General features: G+C 39.6%; 2 protein-coding genes across 2 annotated transcripts; both read right to left on the bottom strand.

Moving 5' to 3' along the window:
* Positions 1-8: 8 nt before the first annotated feature.
* On the bottom strand, positions 9-7,061 carry leng1 (leukocyte receptor cluster (LRC) member 1). Its single transcript, XM_083918005.1, has 4 exons — positions 6,530-7,061; positions 3,967-4,170; positions 1,814-2,133; positions 9-1,055 (listed from the first exon to the last, which is right to left on the bottom strand). Exons 1-4 carry the CDS (start codon positions 6,659-6,661, stop codon positions 836-838), a joined length of 876 nt encoding a protein of 291 aa, XP_083774131.1. The 5' UTR covers positions 6,662-7,061; the 3' UTR covers positions 9-835.
* A 914-nt stretch (positions 7,062-7,975) lies between these two features.
* Positions 7,976-18,576, bottom strand: tmc4 (transmembrane channel-like 4; the record flags this gene model as incomplete). The annotated part of the gene is made up of 16 exons (XM_083917814.1): positions 7,976-8,065; positions 8,183-8,261; positions 8,397-8,552; positions 9,707-9,837; positions 9,955-10,138; positions 10,358-10,455; positions 11,294-11,420; positions 12,813-12,970; positions 13,068-13,226; positions 14,217-14,364; positions 14,770-14,915; positions 16,050-16,135; positions 16,822-16,971; positions 17,080-17,222; positions 18,179-18,362; positions 18,522-18,576. 16 exons carry the CDS (start codon positions 18,574-18,576, stop codon positions 7,976-7,978), a joined length of 2,094 nt encoding a protein of 697 aa, XP_083773940.1.
* Between the last annotated feature and the right edge of the window lie 675 nt (positions 18,577-19,251).

Raw genomic sequence — 19,251 nt, 5'->3', positions numbered from 1 at the left:
CAGCTAAATGGACGTCAGCCATTCATTCATCTTTATTCACACACCTGCTTTTTCCCACTGCGACATGTCAAAATGTCTTCTGTGTATGGCTTTCACAATCATAATAAACACAGATTGGACAACAGTGTTATGAAATAATAATAAATGGTTACTCTCAGAAACACAAATGAACCTTTAAGAATCTTTTATCCATTAACTTTTACAACAGGCGCGTACTTCATGATCTCACCTCAAGCTGCAAATAGCAAATCTTATCTTTTCATCTGCTGAATATTTTCTCAACTAATATTTCAATCGTTTTTTTTGCCAAGTCAGAAAACTGCAAGACTTCCATTATGATTTTCTAGAGCCCAAGTTAACATCTTTAAATTGTTTGCTTTATTCGATCAACAGCCCACAATCCAAAGAAATTCATCTTAAAGTCATATTTGACAAAGAACAACCTGTAAACAGAGAATGTTCAGCTTGGATCTCTCTGAATGTTTCGCAGTAATAAAAACGATTCTAACAGTTGTTCACAGCATGAGCTTTGCCTCCTGCGATGGCAACCATCTGCCCTGCTGAAGTCATCATGAGTGAAATGCTGCAAAAGATAAAGGTAACTGAACAGGACATCTGACTTTTTTTGGGGTGGCGAAATAAATAAAAAGTGTCATACAAGCTGCCCCTTCATTGACTTACTGCCAATAACACGACCAGGTCACAAGTATGTTCTCAATGTGGCTTTGAACCCACTCTGGCCCATTTTCCATGTTACTGTCATTTAGAAACACGCAGGTTTGTCCACTAACCATCTGTCACACACCGCACTCCTCAAACGACAAATAAAGATAGTTCATGATTTTAATATTTCATCTCTCCAGCTGTCTCGATCCCGCCTTTGACGCTTTCGAGCAAGTTCAGGAAAGTATGCGCTGTTGTAGGGCATCTCTCTCTCGGTCGTCTCCTTCTTCGGATCCTTCCCTTTGCCGTTCCTCTGGTCGAGCAGAGCCTGCGTTCTCCTCCTTTCTTCAGCCTCCCTCTGTAAGCGCTCAGCCCGTAACGTTTCTATGGAGCTAGAACAGACAGCATAGACAGATGTTTTATATAGACATCACATTTTATTCATATCCTGGTTCCTACACCTTTTCCAACGTCAAATTCAAGCATTTCAAGCTTTTACAGCACCTTACAGAAACTATATATTTATATGCAGTATATATAGTATATACAATACACTGATTGTTGTTGTACCTCTTCAGCTCAATAAATTAGATGTTTTGTGACAGCATTCAACATTATGGTGACAAATCAGAGGAAGCCGTTTCACATTTGTAAGTTTACTTTTTTACCTACATTTAAAACAGTTTTAAGCACTTTATTGAAAATCCAAACACTTCTCAAACATTGAAAACACCACATTGAAATTCAAGTCTTTTCAAGGTTTCCCAGCATCCGTCAGAACCTTTATATAATGATATGTGACGATAAGTACTGCCTCTCTGGACAGAGCCAGGCTAGCTGTTTCCTCTTGTGTCCAGTCTTTATGCTAAGCTAAGCTAACTGTCCGCTAGCTTCAACTACATGCTAAGTGCACAGATGTGAAAATGGTTTCAATCCTGTGATCTAAGAAAGTGAAAGAGAGTGATGTGTATTCCCTGAATGTTGATCTATCCCTTTAAAACCGGAAAACTAAAGAGCGAAAAGAGAAAAATCATGAGTCTCCTTTTTTAAATATCCTGTTTTACTGGGCTGAAATCAATCTACTAAGTCAAATGGTCATATCTCTTATTATTATATTATTATGAGTAACAAGAGAAATGGACTTTCTTACCTCTCTCCACTGCTCCTCCTTTCCCCTCTGTCTCTCTTCTCCTTTTTCTTGCCGTACTTTTTGTCCTTCACAGCCAGTGCTTTCTTCATATCTCTCAGTGGGTCTAAAATATCTTTCAATCTGCGATCTCTCTTCTCTCTCTCCTCTTCACTCATTCCCTTTCTCTTGTCTTTTTCTTTCCTCACTTCTTTTTCTTTCTTCTCCTCTTTTTCTTTCCCTTCTTCCTTTTCTTTGCCGGTTTTCATGTACCACGGAGTGACCTCCGTCCCGGGTTGGGGTCCCAGAGACACCAGCAAGCCGATTGCCCGTTCCTGCTTCTCCTGGAAAATGAACAAGGACAACCAATAAAAAATTAAAATGTGTTGTGTGGTGACAGCAGTGACGAAAACTGTAAAATGATTCAGTTTGACTGAGGCTAATCTCTTTTCTGGGATTAGATTATAAAACTGGATCACATTCTTATATTTGAACACTGAAATAACAGTTTTTTGTCTCCTGTGACTCCCTGTCAGCTTAGGTTTTTTCCATTTCTCGCTCTCCATCTGTTGACACTGCTTGTATGCATAATGTGGCTGGGCTGTGTCCAGAATATGTATTGCTTTTTGACATGACTGAATAATTAAGGTTGTATCCAAACGTCTCAATGGAGAGATGGGCCACAACAGGTACACCGTTTGTTAAAATGCTGTGATCATAAGCTCACTCTACCTTTCTTTTTTCAGTGGTCACATACAATTGTTAGAAATATGCAGTGAAATTTGACTTCTGCTTTTAACCCGTCCTAAGGAGCAGTGGGCAGCTGAAAGTCACAGGGGAGCAATTAAGGGTTCAGTGTCTTGCTCAAGGACACTTTAACATGTAGACAGGAGGAGCCGAGGACCGAACCTCCAAAACCTCTCTAAGGGCGTGATCACATTATCCTTTTGGCCGCGGCCAAAACCGGTTTTTCAGCTAAAGTCTAGTACCTTTAAGTAGTGTGAGCGCACCCGCTCCGCGCTCAACTGGGGCCAGCTGGGCCGCCACGGCCCGCTTGAAATAGGTGGGCTTTAGCGGAGCCGTTTGCACATGTACGAGCACGAGCGTGCGCACGTGTACGAGCACGAGCACGAGCCCTACGGCAGTAGCGTTATGTCCGCCTGTTCGGACATGTAAATAGAAGGACGGACCATGCGCGGACATTTAACAACAACAACAATGGCGGTGAAAGGTTCATGTTGGTGTGATGCGGAGGTGGAGTGTTTACTGCAGATTTGGTCGGATGAAAATATTCAAAAACAGTCGACAAGACGCACAAAAACTGTCTGTGGAAAGATTTGTAAACAAAGCCACACACACGCGATCAATGCCTGTGACGTGTTACGGCTTGAAGGCGTATGGACAGCAAGAAGTATTGGCCGAGGCCCTGGTAGTGTGAGTACAAACGGGGCTGGGGCGCGGGGGGGAGAGGGAGGGGGGACAAGTACCCTAAAGTCCGGGTCTCGGTCCGGGAGGATAGTGTGAGCGCGCCCTAAATCACAACCGCTCTACCTCCTGTGCCAAAGTTGCCCCTAAAATCATTAAGGCCCTAGTGGGGATCGACCTCACGGGCCCTGGTATACCAGACCAGTGCTCTAACCACTGAGCTCACTGTCATTTCATTTGTGTTTGACCGTTCATACCAGACAGCTCGTAAAAGACCTGTAAAGAGGTCACTCGACAGGCTTTTCATGGCATTATCATTCACAGTGAAAACTACAGTACTCATGATATAATGGGAATAACGTTTTGAAAGCGTCGACAACAATCAAATGTTAGTTGAGCTTAAATGTTAATTCTTGACCTTGTTCTTTTCATGGTGAAGTCTCGTGAACTCAGAAGGAGTTGATCAATCAGATTTATGGTTTAGTCTGTAACCCCTAACTCCATGCTGCTAAAGGTCAAGTGATAACTAAACTAAACAGGTGAACTCTGTTGGGGAAGGCAACACGATGGCTGAAAACTCTGCAGAGTTCAAGTAAGTGGATCCTTTTAAAAAGGATAAGGTCAAAACTGAATGTGACTTTAAAGATTTAATTTTATTTACGTTAGCGGATGAATACATAGATCACCACTATATCAGTCGATTTAAGCATATTAGTGACTGAGATGTGTGACAGAAGAAGCAGCACTCTCACCTGTTCATCTTTCTTTTCTTTGAGATACTCCTCATTCCCCTTCTTCTCTGAAGACTCCTCCAGGGGGAAAAGATTAAGATGCTCCAGAGCTCCACTTCCTCCACTCGGTTCATCACCACCACCATCATCATCATCTGCAGGCCTCTTTTCTCCTGCTGAAGGGAGAGCAGCTCTGGATTTCCTTCTCAGAAACTCTGTCCGAGCCTGTGGAGAGGAAGAGTTTTTATTCCAAACTAAGGGTTTCATTTACACGTAGCTATTTTCATAAACTGACATTTCTGCGTCTCCGTTTAAAAAAAAAAAAACATCATGCATACCTGTCCGTTTTCAGAAACAATTTTGTTTACACTAAACCTGTGTATATATGGCATCAAGAGTATGCCAAACCTGTAGGTGGCAGCGTATAGAGAAGCTCAAGACCACGTTAGCCAATGATCCGTGATCACCACAGCCAAATGAAAATGAACATAGGTCGTACCTGTGACGCAGGTGCAAGTTCTGGCACATACTTTAACATCAGCTGCCGGAAACTCTGTTTTTCTGTTTACCTGCAAACGTGCAACCAGAGTTTTTCCAAATCTCCACTCTGGCCAGAGTTTTTAGAAGGAATCATTTTCAGAGGTGAATTTTCCGTTTGCGTGTAAACGAAGGGCACAAACGCAGGGAAATGTCTCTGTTTTTAAAAAATAACTGTAATGTGTGTAATGGGGGCATGAATATATGAAGAACAATAAAGGTTTCTTTACAATGCATCATATCGCTACTTAAGCGTCAACCATGAAGTATTTTATCCTTGTTGTTTATAGTACAAAGATACTAAACAAATACTGCATGACCTAAGTAAGTCTGTATACTCATTTTATGATGCCATTGGAAATAAAAAGATGACATTCAATTAAATTCAATGAACTTTATTTATCCGTTAGGAACGTCATTTGTGCAGAACATCAGTCACGTTCACTAGACGCTTAGTTCTGATTTTTAAAGGCCCACTTTATAGACCTTTAAGGATTTTTTTTATAAATATTGCCAACAATAGAAAAACAGAATCAAATATTACAGTGCTCTTCTTCTAAACGTACACAGTTAAGTCCAAAAGTCTGAGTCTACAACCAAAACTATGATTTGATATCTATTTAATTTTGCATGTGCTTTAAAGCTAATTTATGCTTAGAAATGATGAAATAGAAATGCATGGGTGCCAAATTAAAGGAAAGAGAACAAAACAGTGTGTTCAGGTGTTTTGATGATGAGTCCAAAATCTCACATAGGTCTTTAACTGGATTAAGAAATGTTGACTGTGAAGGCCACAGGATATGATTCACATAACCATCTGTGAGAGGACACGAGGAGAAAAGTAAGTTAGTGAGAAGAACTGGGGGTGAGACCCTTACAATTCTGATTTACTACTATAACAGTTAAGTAGCAGTGATACGATGTTGGCTGTTTAGGACAAATAAACAAGAAAGGTAAACATAGTAGATGATTCCACGCGCAGTACTGTTTGAATGATATGGCGAGCATCTACCGAGTTGTGATTTATGGTGGCCAAAAAAAACACTAAACACACTTTTGTGTCACCTCCAATCCTGACATCGGATCTGCACCCCTGGATGAAGGTGTTTGACGACCCATACCAACTACCAAATAATTTAGATTCACTGTTTTATACTATTATTTAATAATTTCCCAATTACTTTTTCTGTGTGAAAATTGTGCCTTTTTTTTTTTTAATTTGTACCCAAAAATATTTTTTTCCCCCTGTCTTTTTAAGTTAAAAAGGTGTGTGTTCCTTTTTAAATAACATGTATTTTCGTTTTCATGGGTTACATAGTATTTTTCTATAAAATTTAAGTTATCCTTTTTATCCAGTGTGCCTTGATATTATCAATGCATTTCTTTTCATTTAAATAAAAATAAAAAACACTAAGGGGGTTCTAAGCTGATTTTGTTCAGCTCAATGATGCTGCTATAGGCCTAGTCTGCCTGGGGATAATACTGTTCCTGATACTTCTCTCCTATCTGTCTGTATCATTCATGTCGAATCAATGCATGTCACTAATTCAACCTCTTCCCCGGAGTTGTTTGTGCTTTGTCGTCTCACAGGTCTCTGCTGATCGTGGTGGTGCCTGCTGCCGTGGTCCTGCATGATGCTTCCTGCTGCTTTTATCACTATTACTCATATATGCTATCATTAGTTTTATAAATTATGTAGCCATAAAAACATCATCAGTAATATATATCATTGTATTACCACTACTCTTCATTGATCACATTTACCACCTTAGCTGTGCTTGTTTCTAATGTTCTGCTGTATTATTATATCATATTATTATTACTGGTTGCTTGCATCTATTGGATTGTCTATCTATCTTTTCACTCCTTTTTCTTCCTCCCAAACCGGTCAAGACGTTTTCGTTGCCTCTGTGTACTCATGGGGGAATTGTTGGGTCTTTGTAAATCATAAACAAGTCACAGAGTGTGGTCTTTACCTACTGTGTAAAGTGTCCTGAGATAACTTTTGTTATGATTTGGCACTATAAATATAATTTAATTGGGTCACCTCTTGCTCAGCACGCTCCACCCGCCGCTTAGCCTCGCGCTCCTCCTCTGCAGCTTGGGCCTCGTCCTTCCGCACGCGGGCGACGTTGTCCTTGTTGCGGACATGCCAGCTCTTCTTTGGAAGGATGTTCATTGTTGCCTTGGCGACTGTTGATACTGTACGTTAACCGTTAATGTCAGTTGGCTTCCCTTGCTAACGTTAGCCGTTAGCTACTTTCCAACGTTAACGCTACACTTTAACGTTAAAGAGTCATTTATATTTCTCCCTCACAATAAACTCGTGTCTTCAAAATTTTAACATTTAACAAACATACTGTCTCTAACTTGCCGGGAGAAGAGTTGCCGAAAGGATGTTCATTGTTGCCTTGGACACTGTTGATACTGTACGTTAACCGTTAATGTCAGTTGGCTTCCCTTGCTAACGTTAGCCGTTAGCTACCTTCCAACGTTAACAATACACTTTAACGTTAAAGAGTCATTTATATTTCTCCCTCCCAATAAACTCGTGTTTTCAATATTTTAACATTTAACAAACAAACTGTCTCTAACTTGCCGGGAAGAGAGTTTCTGTTGATCTGGCTGCAGTAAGTTAGCTCACAGGAACAAGTAGACACAAACCGGAAGTAAACAATGCACTTTTTTTGGCAACACCACACTTCCGACGCTAGAGGGCGCTATGATGCCTCTCATTTAATTATGTGAAGGGAAAAAGGGCAGGAAGACATTGAATGGATACAAAAGTGGTGTAACTTTGCATTTATAACAAAAGTACTCATGGCATTAATACTGGCTTTATGTACAGGTACAGGGGTGGTATTGATATGAATAGGGCACATAGTATGATTGAGTAATATTGATATGTAATAGATTAATTAATATAATACATAGTATGATATTGATATTGATGTGGTATATAGTATGATTGTGTGATATTGATGTGATATAGTATGATTATATGATACTGACATCCATATGGAATATATTATGAAATCAGTTTACTAATTTACCACGAGGTTGATGTTTATATAATTTATTCAGAATTTATTTAACCGGGAAAATGATTTTAATCTCCATTACAAGAGTGTCCTAGCCAAAACAGCAGCAGCACATTAAACAAAGTTTTAGACACACACATATAACAGTTAAAGACAATAAAATGTAATTGTACCAAAAATATATTTTCGTTCATATACAGGGAAATAGCTCATTCAAAGCATAAATGAACAAGTTTACATTTTCCTTTAAAACTGTCTGATCTGTCACAAACAACAACATCTTTAATTCAATAATATTTAATAATAATAAGATTGTCTGCTAAACCCCAGCCAGCATTACATGACGCTGACTTCAAACATATAGGGAGCACACACATACAGTCCTTTCAGATGCCTTGTGTTGTTTTAAGTTTAGAAGGTCGTTAAACCTAAACATGGTCCCTGTGTTATGTTCAGTTATGAGCCCCTGTGGTGTGTTTCAGTATCTGTTGTCGACTCAGCTCCCCAATCTGCTTCACCAAGAACTGTTTGTCGCGGCCCTCCTGTTCTCCAAAGACCCACAAATGCATTAGTAAACTAAATGAGCATTAGGAGATCACATAAGCCTACCTACTAATGTCAAAAATTCAAGACCATGTATGTTTTTGCCAACAACTTACCAGTTTAAGCTGAGCTCTTAGCAGGGCAACACTTTTCCCATAGACAGAGGCCAAAGCCACAAAATAGCACATCACCACACTGCCAGAGAGAAGTGACCCGTGATTACACATCATATAATATGCGCATCATATAATATGCAGGTAAAATATAGGCTGTATTCTATAGTTGGGTTAAAGCACAGTAGTTATACTAGAATAATAATCCTACACTCACCAAGATAACACAAACAGAGGGATGGAGAACGCCTGGGAACCAATGAAGAAGAGAAACTCCTGTGTGGTTTCAGAGAGGTTGTAAAAAGATGCTGGAACAATCGACCACATGTTGGGGAAGAAACGGAAAGGACCGCAACCCATTGAAGGACGGATCCTGCGTGGAAACAGTGTGGATGGAAAACATTTGATCCAATGTGAAACTTAAATCAAAACCTAATCCTGAAAGTCCTCTGACAGCGTTTTACCGTGTACACATTTACTGCTATTTTGCGATAATTATTTGTCACTGCCAGCAATTAATTCAATTCAATTCAATTCAATTTCATTTATAGTGCCAAAGCATAACAAAAGTTATCTTAATATATCTCATTTTACATATAGAGTAGGTCTAGACCAAACTCTAAGACCCAACCTTTCTCCCATGAGCAGCAACAAGTCGCACTCTCTATGATAATAATAATAATAATAATAATAATAATAATAGCAGCTGTGGATCAGCGACAGAGTGGGTTGTCCTTCATTCGAGAGGTTAACAGGTCGATCCCCAGCTCCCCGGTCCGCATGTCGAAGTGTCCCTGGTCAAGACACTGAACCCTGAATTGCTCCCTGTGCTGCGCATGGGTGTGTAAATGTGGTGCGAATGGTTAGATCAGATGGTATGTACTGTAGATGTCCACTGCCATCAGTGTGAATGAATGGGTGACTGTGACAAGTAGTGTGAAAGCGCCTGCTAGTCTAGAAAGACGCTTTATAAATAAGTCGAATTTACCAATAATAATAATCTATATACTTTATATATCCTGCACACAGTAACACCTTCCTTTTAACAGGCAGGAACGTCAAACAGACATGGATGCATTACTGAATGGGCCTACCAGACACAGGCCCAGGGGCCCTGACTAATAACATGTTGCTGAAAAAAACACAAATTGATCACAAAGAGATGCTAAATGAACACAAGTATGCTAAAAAGACCACAAAGAGACAAAAAAATGACTGTAGGGATGCAAAAAGGACCACAAAGAGATAGAGGAAGAGACCAAAATGACAACAAAGACACGCAAAGTGATTAAAATTAGAGGCAAAATGACCAGAGAGAGAAACAAAACAATGACATAGAAATGTAAAATTTCTAAAAATAGATGCAAAACCCCACAAAGACATACAAAACAACTAAAAAGTGACTTAAAATGACCAGAAAGAGATCCAAAATTACTACGGGTGGACTGTTTGATTGACAGACCATTTGTCTTAAAAAGCACTTCTGTTATGAATGTTACAGGGGAGGAGGCAGAAATCAGCACTCACACAGCCAGACTGTAAACCATGACAACTGTAGCCAGGCCCCAGCCAAACAGGAGCACCATCAGGAAAAAGAAGGTGGAGGTGGTGGAGCGAAACGTCTTCAGTGCTGGCCGACAATTATAGAAGAGTGTGATCTGAGGAGGAAAGTGGCAGTGGAGACGGGGTTAGGGACCAAAACCAAAGCAGAGAGTTGGTGAATAGTTGTCTCCTCGCAGGGAAAATAAAAAAGGCATTGTGTGAAACATCTTCACCTTCTTGAAGTAGAAGAGGAGGACGAACTTGATGGTGTTGATGAGCGGCAGCAGAGGGCAAAAAAGAGCTCCTGTCCAAACCACCGTCTGACCGTAGACCAGTTGAAGCACATTGGCGGGAACCACAAACTCCTGTCGACCCACCCACTGAGCCAGCTTATTGGACCAGTTGTCCACCAGCATCCTGCCGCACACACACACACACACACACACACACACACACACACACACACACACACACACACACACACACACACACACACACACACACACACACACACAAACACACACGGCTGAACGTTTTGCTTTCAGCATTTTCTGTTTACCAAAATCTGTTATGTATTCATTTGCACAATTTCCATCTTATTAAATACGGAGAAATTGTTCCCACGGCGATATGTACCTGCGTGGAAACTCCACCACGACGAGCACCGCAATGTTGATGAGGAGGTCAAACAGTGTCAGCTTGTACATCTCCTGTCCAACACGTGTTTCCCAGCACTGCATGACAGACAAACACGAAAAGATTAAACAAAACGTGATGTGACTATTATTATTGTATGTGTCTGTATGCAGGATAATATGGAGGAAAGCTATCGTGTGTCAAGGCGAGGAGGATTCCTCTGTTGAGAATGGATGAATAACACTATTTATTTTAATTTTTAATTAGTTATTTTGACTACTTTCCTGTACTTTTTAACATTTATTTTATTTTACTCACTTTTATCTGTCCGCTATTGATTGGATGGCAAAATGTTTAACTCCAAAACCCGTAAAATTCTGTTTTCAAAAAAAGTTTAAAAGTTTAGAAATGAACCAGATTTGTAATTATTCCCCCAAATCCTTAAATTAGGACTTTATCGCTCAATGTAGGCGCATCATTTTCTAATCATAGCACTGCACACACAATCACATGCTGTATTTATACTTATTTATACACTTGTGTCATAAATTAGACACATTTATATATTAATTTTAGAGAAAGTAAGCAAAAGAGACAGTCTACGACTTTCATCCACAACACCATCGTGGTTTAGTGAGAAACTGCTTTACCGTTGTCAATTATGAGTTTGCTCCATAGTCATAGATTCAGAATATACTCAGGCATCATTTCATATTCTTTCTTTTTTTTCTGATGACGTGATTGACAAAACAAAACGACTGCCAATGTGTTTGTTTCTCTTTCTAATTCTTGTAGGAGGTCAAACAGTGTCAGCTTGTAAACTGGCGGCGTCCTGACTGCCATTTACTGTAGTAACACGCTTCAAAATAGTCAAACCACCCCTTCAAGTGGTTGGTACTTGTCTAACAAGTTGTTGATCTATGAAAGTAAAGTTACCGGGTAGACTTTATGGTTGTATTGGCACAGTTTACAGTCTCCACTGTTCGTGTCCCCCTCGCAGGTGATCTGACGCCACAGGGAGAAGAGGAGAACGCCCAGACTCACCAGACGAAGGAACACCGCCCTATACATGGAAGAGAAACGATGACTCATTATCAAACCAACTAACATACTGAAGTCTCTTAGCTTTAGGTGATTAAACACAGGGAAGAGGTTATGAAAAGCAGTATAAGTACATTTACTCAACATCTCAAGTTCAATTTTAAGATACTTTGAGTGTTAAATGTTGTGCTTTTTGTTGCACTTCATTTATCTGACAGCTACAGCTTTTAATTATTTCCAAATTAAGAATTTAACGTAAAAAAAAAGCATGATGTGCATCCCCTTGTTTCAAATGTCTTAGAGTTAAGCAGTTCCACAAAAGGTGACTTCTCTCTGAACCTCTCAGACGGATTCATTTAAATCATTGACCAGTTTGAGGACCAGAGAGGTAAAATGATCCAAAAAAAATCCCCTCAGATGAATCCATCTATCTGTATATAACGTAGTCAAAACCAGCTCCTCAACCAGCTACAACAGTTAAATGTTGCTTTTGATACTTGAACTACATTTTGAAGTTGCACTTTTACGTAATACTTGTTGGAATGATGAGGTTTTACTTGTAACGGTGTATTGATATTCTTGCTTAAAGAGAAATTATGATGTAAAATCATCCCAGGGTCTTTTTCAACACTTACAAATCAGCCATTAAGACATGTTTTCGTGTAACAACTACTAGCAGAGAAATCCTGGAGAGTCGCTAACAGCAGAATGCGGCTAACACTGATTAGCTCGGGGCAGCGCGGCCAAGGCATTAAAACGACTTTGTATCCACTAATATCGCTCAAAATAACACCAAACCTCTGTAGTAGTGTGATAAGAGTTTTGCACATAAAATGAAGCATCAATGGGCTCCTTCCTTTTGGATTGCATTTGGTAATCGACTTGATGGTAATGGACTTTACTATGGGAGGCGACTCGAATGGACTTTACTATGAGAGGAGCTGGTAACGAGGCCAGTAGGTAAGTCTTTCAAAACACTCTTTAATTAAACTAACTACGTTGTTGGTGCTTAGTTTTATGTGTAAGGACTCTTATTTCGATCAGTATTAGTGGTTAATTAGTTCACAGTGCTGCCCCGAGCTAATCAGTGCTAGCCATGTTTGGCTGTTAGCGACTCGCCAGGATATCTCCGTTGATAGTTCATACACGAAAAAAAACTGTCCCAGGTGGCTAAGTTGATGAGTGCAAGTGTCGAAAAAGACCATGAAATGATTTAACGCCAGAATTTCACATTAAGTAAAGGTTTTCAGTATTTCTGAGATCAGAGTTCAGATGACACGTTTCCCTTTTAAAGCAGGTTTAGTAAAATATCTAAATTATTAGTTTTCTCTCTGTTCTAAAAACATAATTGTATCATTAACAAACACAAATGAACTAAATGCAAATGCTCTGACATGATCATTCTCTCGCAAACCTTAGTAGTGCCACTACGACAGTGGTGCTGGGGGCGTATCGCTCTATCACGGCGATCTGGTCACACAGCAGCGGCACCACAAAGTTTCCGGTGGTGATGACAATGGAGGGTAGATACTCAAAAATCAAACCCAGGATCCCGTCCTCCCCACTTCTTTCCTGTGTGTCAGAGATAAAAGAACCAAACGGTTGCCTGAGACCATCAGACGCAAAACCACACAAACATCATGACCGCTTCCTTTGTTCCATCATTTACCTGGCTGAAGTCTGTGGCCACGAAGATGGCGTAGAAGGCGGCTATAATGAGCCCAAATGAAACAAAACCCATAGAAACACGTAACGAGTACAACACTATTTTCTGAACCAAAGTCAGAGCGGCTGCCCTTTTCTTTATGCGCTCCTCCTCCAGATCAACCTGAGAGAGGAAACAGAAGAGGGGTCATCAGGAAGGACGCAGGGAATGATTTTAAAACTGTGCCGCAGTAAATCAGTGCTAGGCTTTGAGATTGAACACGATTTTTTATCTTGTTAATATCTCCCCTACAATCAATATCACTGATAATTATTTGATTAAAATAATGTTGGTAGACAGTAAAAAAGCTATTAAGAGAAGACGGCTATCATAAGAGCCTTTATCGAAAGAGGAGTGGATTGCAATTGCGAAAGAAATATAATACATAAAGAAACCTTCTGCTTGAACTTGTGCACGAACAAATTCACTACATACTGGAGGAAATGGACAGCTCATCTGGAATAAGTGGCCCCTCATCACAACAGGACACTGTTAACATTTACTAATACGACTGTTTCTGTTTTGTTTTTGTATGAGTGAAGTGTCCCTTAACGTCATACTCAGGGTAGACTCTCAGTGTTGATTGTACACCTATATGAGAAGGTCCTCGCCCTGTTTTGATATAAAGGAAAGACTGTGGGCAAATAGAACAAAAAGGACTGAAATGTCTCTAAATCCTGGACCTAGCCCTTTCTCTTAAAATATATGTCATTACGGGGCGGCTGCTGGCACAGTGGTTAGAGCAGTTGCCCCATGTAAAGAGGCTGAAGGTCCTCGAGGCAGCAGCCGCGGGTTTGACTCCAACCTGCGGCCCTTTGCTGCATGTCTCCCCCTCTCTCTCTCACCCCATTTCCTGTCAGTCCTATCTAATAAAAGGCTTGAAAAACTACCAATAAATAAATATATGTCATTATGATCGATCTTCCCCATGTGCATTTTATTTTCTCCATCTGTGCGCCCCTTTTTTAATCTCTTTCTACTGTAAAACCCATGATTACTTTAAAATAAAGTTTCAAAACTAACAAACATAAAAAACTGTGCTGCAGAGAGAACATCACACTCCTTCTTCCTAAGTGTCCTCCGCCCTGCTCAGGGGGACGGGTCCCCTCTGACCTGCAGCCGGTAGTGGATGTTCTTCTGCTTCAGCTTGGTAGCTCGGTCTCCCAGGCAACCGTAGTCCCAGCTGGTGAACACTATCATGCTGTAGTTGCCCACAGCGCTGCCTCCCGTTGCTACGGCAACCCGAGCTGCAGTCCCCATGCTGCGGCGTGATCAAGGAAGAAGATACAGAGGCAGGTCAAGCGGAGTGAACTCTCAACTCAGGCTTTTGATTTCACTTATTGACCTAAACTCTCACTGAGATTTGATTTGATTTTTTACATAAAAATGTGATAAAAACACAAAGATACAACAAATAAATCAATTCTGATTGATTCCATCAAAAAAAGTATGCTGCCCCCACTTTACAATATCATATAATTACAGGATTCAATATGTATATATACTGTATGTATGTTTACTGCATACGATAGTGCAGGCATACAACAATATACAACAATACAATGCAACAATGCAACAACACACTGTATATATATTCAAGTTTCCTCCTTTCTGTATTGGTCAAATATTATTTTCTTGTATGTACTTTTGAAGTTCTGGGACTGACCGTGCTATGATACAAATGAGACAAAAGATGAAGTAGAAGACGGCGGTGAAGAGGTAGGCCAGGGGGATGTTGTAGGAGAAGTTCCTGTCCTCCACCTTCATGTTGTTGTAGTAGCCGTAAAACAGGTATGAATACTCCATGAAGCCCTGAACAAAGCAGAGAGGATAGTCACCAAGCACGCCTGAATTTACTTTCAACAGCAGAGGAGATGGCAGCAGCGTGAGGTTATTATGGGGGGTGTGTAACTTTCAGTAGAGTTGAGAGCTGTGTGTGGAAATATCTGCTGCGTCTTCATCGGCTTTTGTTTTAAAATGTAGACCTCAGCTCCAATAAGTTCCATTGTGTCATACACTTGAACTTTATGACTGTTTTTGTTTGCTTGTTTGTTTGAAAATGTCACAGATGCTATATTGGATTATTAACACTTATACTACACTTCATATCGATTTTGTCTTAAAGCAGTTTGACATTTTGAGTTATGCTCTTATTCGCTTATTCTTTTCATTACAGGAGATCGATGCACTCTCATATTTGTCTGGTAAATATGGTGGTTTAGTTTAGTTTAGTTTAGTTTAGTTTAGTTTAGTTTAGTTTAGTTTAGCATAAAGAATGGAAACGAGGAAATGGAGAAACAGCTAGCGTGGCTCTGTCCGAAGGTAACGAGCTCACTGATTAACATGTTATATCTATCTCTTTTTTTTAATTGAGTCCTAAACACAAATACAAATAGAGTACAAAAACTGAAGTCTATAAACGTTACGGGGGGTTATATGTGGGACTATTTCTTGGACAGGAGCAGGGACTTCCTGAAGCTCTGTTTTCACGGTGAGGTTGCCAAGCAACCACTCCAGAAAATCACTGCTTCAATCCAAGAAATAATATGGCACAAAATATTTAAAACACAGCTTGTTGTTTTTTGTATGCAATAAACAAACAAGATAAAGCATTAATTAGTGAGCCAGGAGCTGGTACTGTGAGAGGATTTTGTTACCTTTGCTACCCTACCCTTTTTCCAGGCTTTATGCTAAGCTAAGCTAAGCTAAATAAGTGGTATCAATCTTTTCATGTAACTCTTGTGAATAAATGAGACCTTAAGTCACTGTGTAAGAATTGAGGTGTTATCTGAAAAAGCCACATGCATGACCTCAGTATTTCTAATGCTCGGGCTCAAACAAAAAGATAAGGGTGTACAGAATCATAATGTGCAACAATGATAAAAATAACATCTGTTTCGCTCATATTTTCGAGGGTCAGCGCGATGCTGCAGTTCAGTTTCTCACCGTTCCTGAAAGTAAGTCAAGGAAGTAATTATAGAACTCCACCAAGCCCTGAGGATCAGGGTCATACTCCATGCATTCCTCTGGACCTGGAAAACACCGCAAAGGGGAGAGCTTTAGGATCTCTGCATGCATTATTAGAGATTACAACATTTCTATAGGTTTCCCCTGCACCTCTCTGAACGTAAAGGTCACGGTGGTCTTAACATTTTAAGAGTAATATAAAGAGCGAAAGAGGAGAGTGAAAGCTGCAGTGGGGATTAAATGCAGGCCTGTGGCTCCCTTGATAGCTGAGAGTTTTAATGCGTACACTGTCATCTAACTTTAGATAATGCTGGTTTCCTCGTACAGCTTTGAAAACATCAAAGGGTTTTATCAAATAAAATGAGAAATTGTGACACATTCTTCTGTGAAAATAAAATAAATAAAAACTTCTTTAAGATCCAGAAAGTAAGGTAGGAAAGAGGCTTATGTTATTGGCTGGGCATCAAATGTTTTAACATTATATCTTCTATATTTAACACTTTTATTATGATATTCATTTTGGGAATATATTTTCTGCTCATGCACCGGTGGGGGAATACCAGAGGTGGTCCTGCTGCCTCTACATTTACAGCATGAACTCCTCTGTTGCCTGGAAACGGTTGCATCCAACTGTGAGGCTTCCTGTTTTATTATAAAGAATTGTGCTAAAACATCAGAACGCTGTAAATAAGGCGAGATGAGGAACCATGTAAATGCGTTACCCCCTCAAGTAAAAGAAACAATTCATTACCAGTGCTGTTTACCAGGCTCGCCCCGACTGATCTGAAGACGATGCTGGGGGTGAGGACAAATCCAGCAATCAGTAAGAAGGACACAAAATTGAGCACCACCAAGAATCGCAGGAACAGGAAGTAAGACTGGACGCCGCCTCCGAAGTTCCCTGTGGGTGGCAAAGGGTCGTGATATTGTTAAGAAAATGCAAAAATTGATTCAAACCACGTGTAAAATTATCTTTCTGGATTCCTGAAATTAGCGATTAAAGGTTTACCTCCAATTTGTTGCAAGGTCTTGCCCCACAGGGTGAAAAAGGAGATGAGTCCTCTGCCCTTTTCTTTGAGATTACGCAGAGACTTGCTCTTTTTCCAGGACCCTCTTCTGGAAACCACAGCCACCTGCATTTGCTGCACCTGCCTGTAACGGACATGTCACACTGAAACGACTCATGATGAAAATATTCCATCACTTCAAGCAATCCCTTTCACATTATTCCATAGTTTCTCTCTGTTGTTTATCCTTTCATCTAATTGCTCTTATTTCTTTGCAAGCACCTTAAATTAATCATTCTCTCTCTCTCTCTCTCTCTCTCTCTCTCTCTCTCTCTCTCTCTCTCTCTCTCTCTCCTCCTATATATATATATATATATACAAAACAATTGATGTGTAAATATGGTTAAGTTGTACCTTATTGGATTTCACTATTATTATTATTATTATTTGTTTTGTTTATACTGTATTTATGTGTGTATTTTGATTTTTTATTTTTTTTATTTTGATTCAAAGCACTTTGTAAACTGCTGTTTTTAAAGGTGCTATACAAATAAAGTTATTATTATTATTATTTGTTTTGTTTATACTGTATTTATGTGTGTATTTTGATTTGTGTTATGTCAAAGCACTTTTTAAACTGCTGTTTTTAAAGGTGCTATACAAATAAAGTTATTAATATTGTTGGAAAAACATATTGATTATAGTCGCTATAAGTTACATCTCAAAGCAGTGTATTATATGCTGTAAAACATGTCTGGAGAGGATCTTATTATTATAATTTATTCCTTTTTTCAGCAGTTCACAAAGTCATCTTCAGTTCGATACTTTTAAAGAATGATAATTTCATCTTTTTACAGCGCAACTATAGAAAGCAACACTCGAACATGGTGTGTTTTACATTTGAGATAATAAAAAAAACGAAAATAATTAAATATACAAATGGGTGTTTCAGAGGAAATCACATTTTCCCCTTCTCCCAAATGTTTTTTTCATAGATGATATCATCCCAGTCCTCTAAGATGAGGTGTAAGCCCCTTCTCTGTCTTTTATAGCAGTTACCCTTTGACTTAAACATTGAAACTGTCAGCATAGGTTTCCCACCTCACAGCTTTCTTCAGTGTCATGGGAAGAGGAATGCCCCTGAGTTCGCGCGGCGATCTGCCTTCTTCATCTTCCTCTGCAGCAGGGGTCGAGCTCCAGTCGAACTGAGGGTAATTCTGATTGGACACTGGAGATGAAATACGACGTAATCTTAGTGACTGCTGGTCACAGGGGTAACCATTCCCTAAAAAATAGCAAAGAAAAAGATCAGAGCTTCATATGTCCACATATTCAGTAAGATTAAAACATGATTCATGAAAGTATTTAGATATTCAGTCAATTTAGTGTTTAAAATGAACAAACATGTACAAGTAAATGGGATCAGAGGTAAGAAAGGACACACCGTCAGTAGAGTTATACACCCCTCTTGAGCCTTGTCTCTGTAGTTCACTGGCCATTTCTCTGATGCAGTCTAGCACAACCAGTGTCAGACTTTCCTCTGTAAGCACATTTAACACTGTACCAGCAACAAATCCAGAATAAAACCAACGGTGAACCAGCTCGTCATGAGGAAATGTTGCCTATCCAGGAACTCCTTCTCTGTTGTCTTCTCTCACGGACTTTACTCCCTTTGTAAATGACCACACAGGTACTTCCTTGTATGATTTAACCCATTATTTCCAAGGAGATAGTAACCATTCATTTACATTGTGCACGGTCTAATAACCATTTGATAAAAAAGAAGCATACAGCAAGAAAACAGGTAATTTGTGTTACAGAGGAGTTGAAAGAAGCGTGTATGAGTCTATTTCAGGAATTATTTTGGTGAATTTTAATCGTGCGGAATAATATGAACAAATTAACTTTATCCTATTTAAATGAACAAGTTAACTATTAATTAATTATAAAGTTTGCTTTTATTAAAGGGGTGCAGTTCCTCTTAGCTTAAAGAATGCACTGAAACATGTTGTGAGGTAACTAAGCAGGTAACGTGTTTGCGTTCACTACTGCTGGAGAGTTAATGATTTTCCAGTTTGACAACTGAATAATTGCGATGAATAAAAGCCTATTTCTACAAGCTTCATCTAACTGACTTACACAAGGGGGTTATAACCTCCATAACGAACAAACAA

The sequence above is a fragment of the Echiichthys vipera genome, assembly GCF_963691815.1.
Source record: "Echiichthys vipera genome assembly, chromosome: 8".
Lineage (NCBI taxonomy): Eukaryota > Metazoa > Chordata > Actinopteri > Perciformes > Trachinidae > Echiichthys > Echiichthys vipera.
Note: the sequence above shows the minus strand (reverse complement) of the source record. Positions and strands in the feature narration are given on the sequence as shown.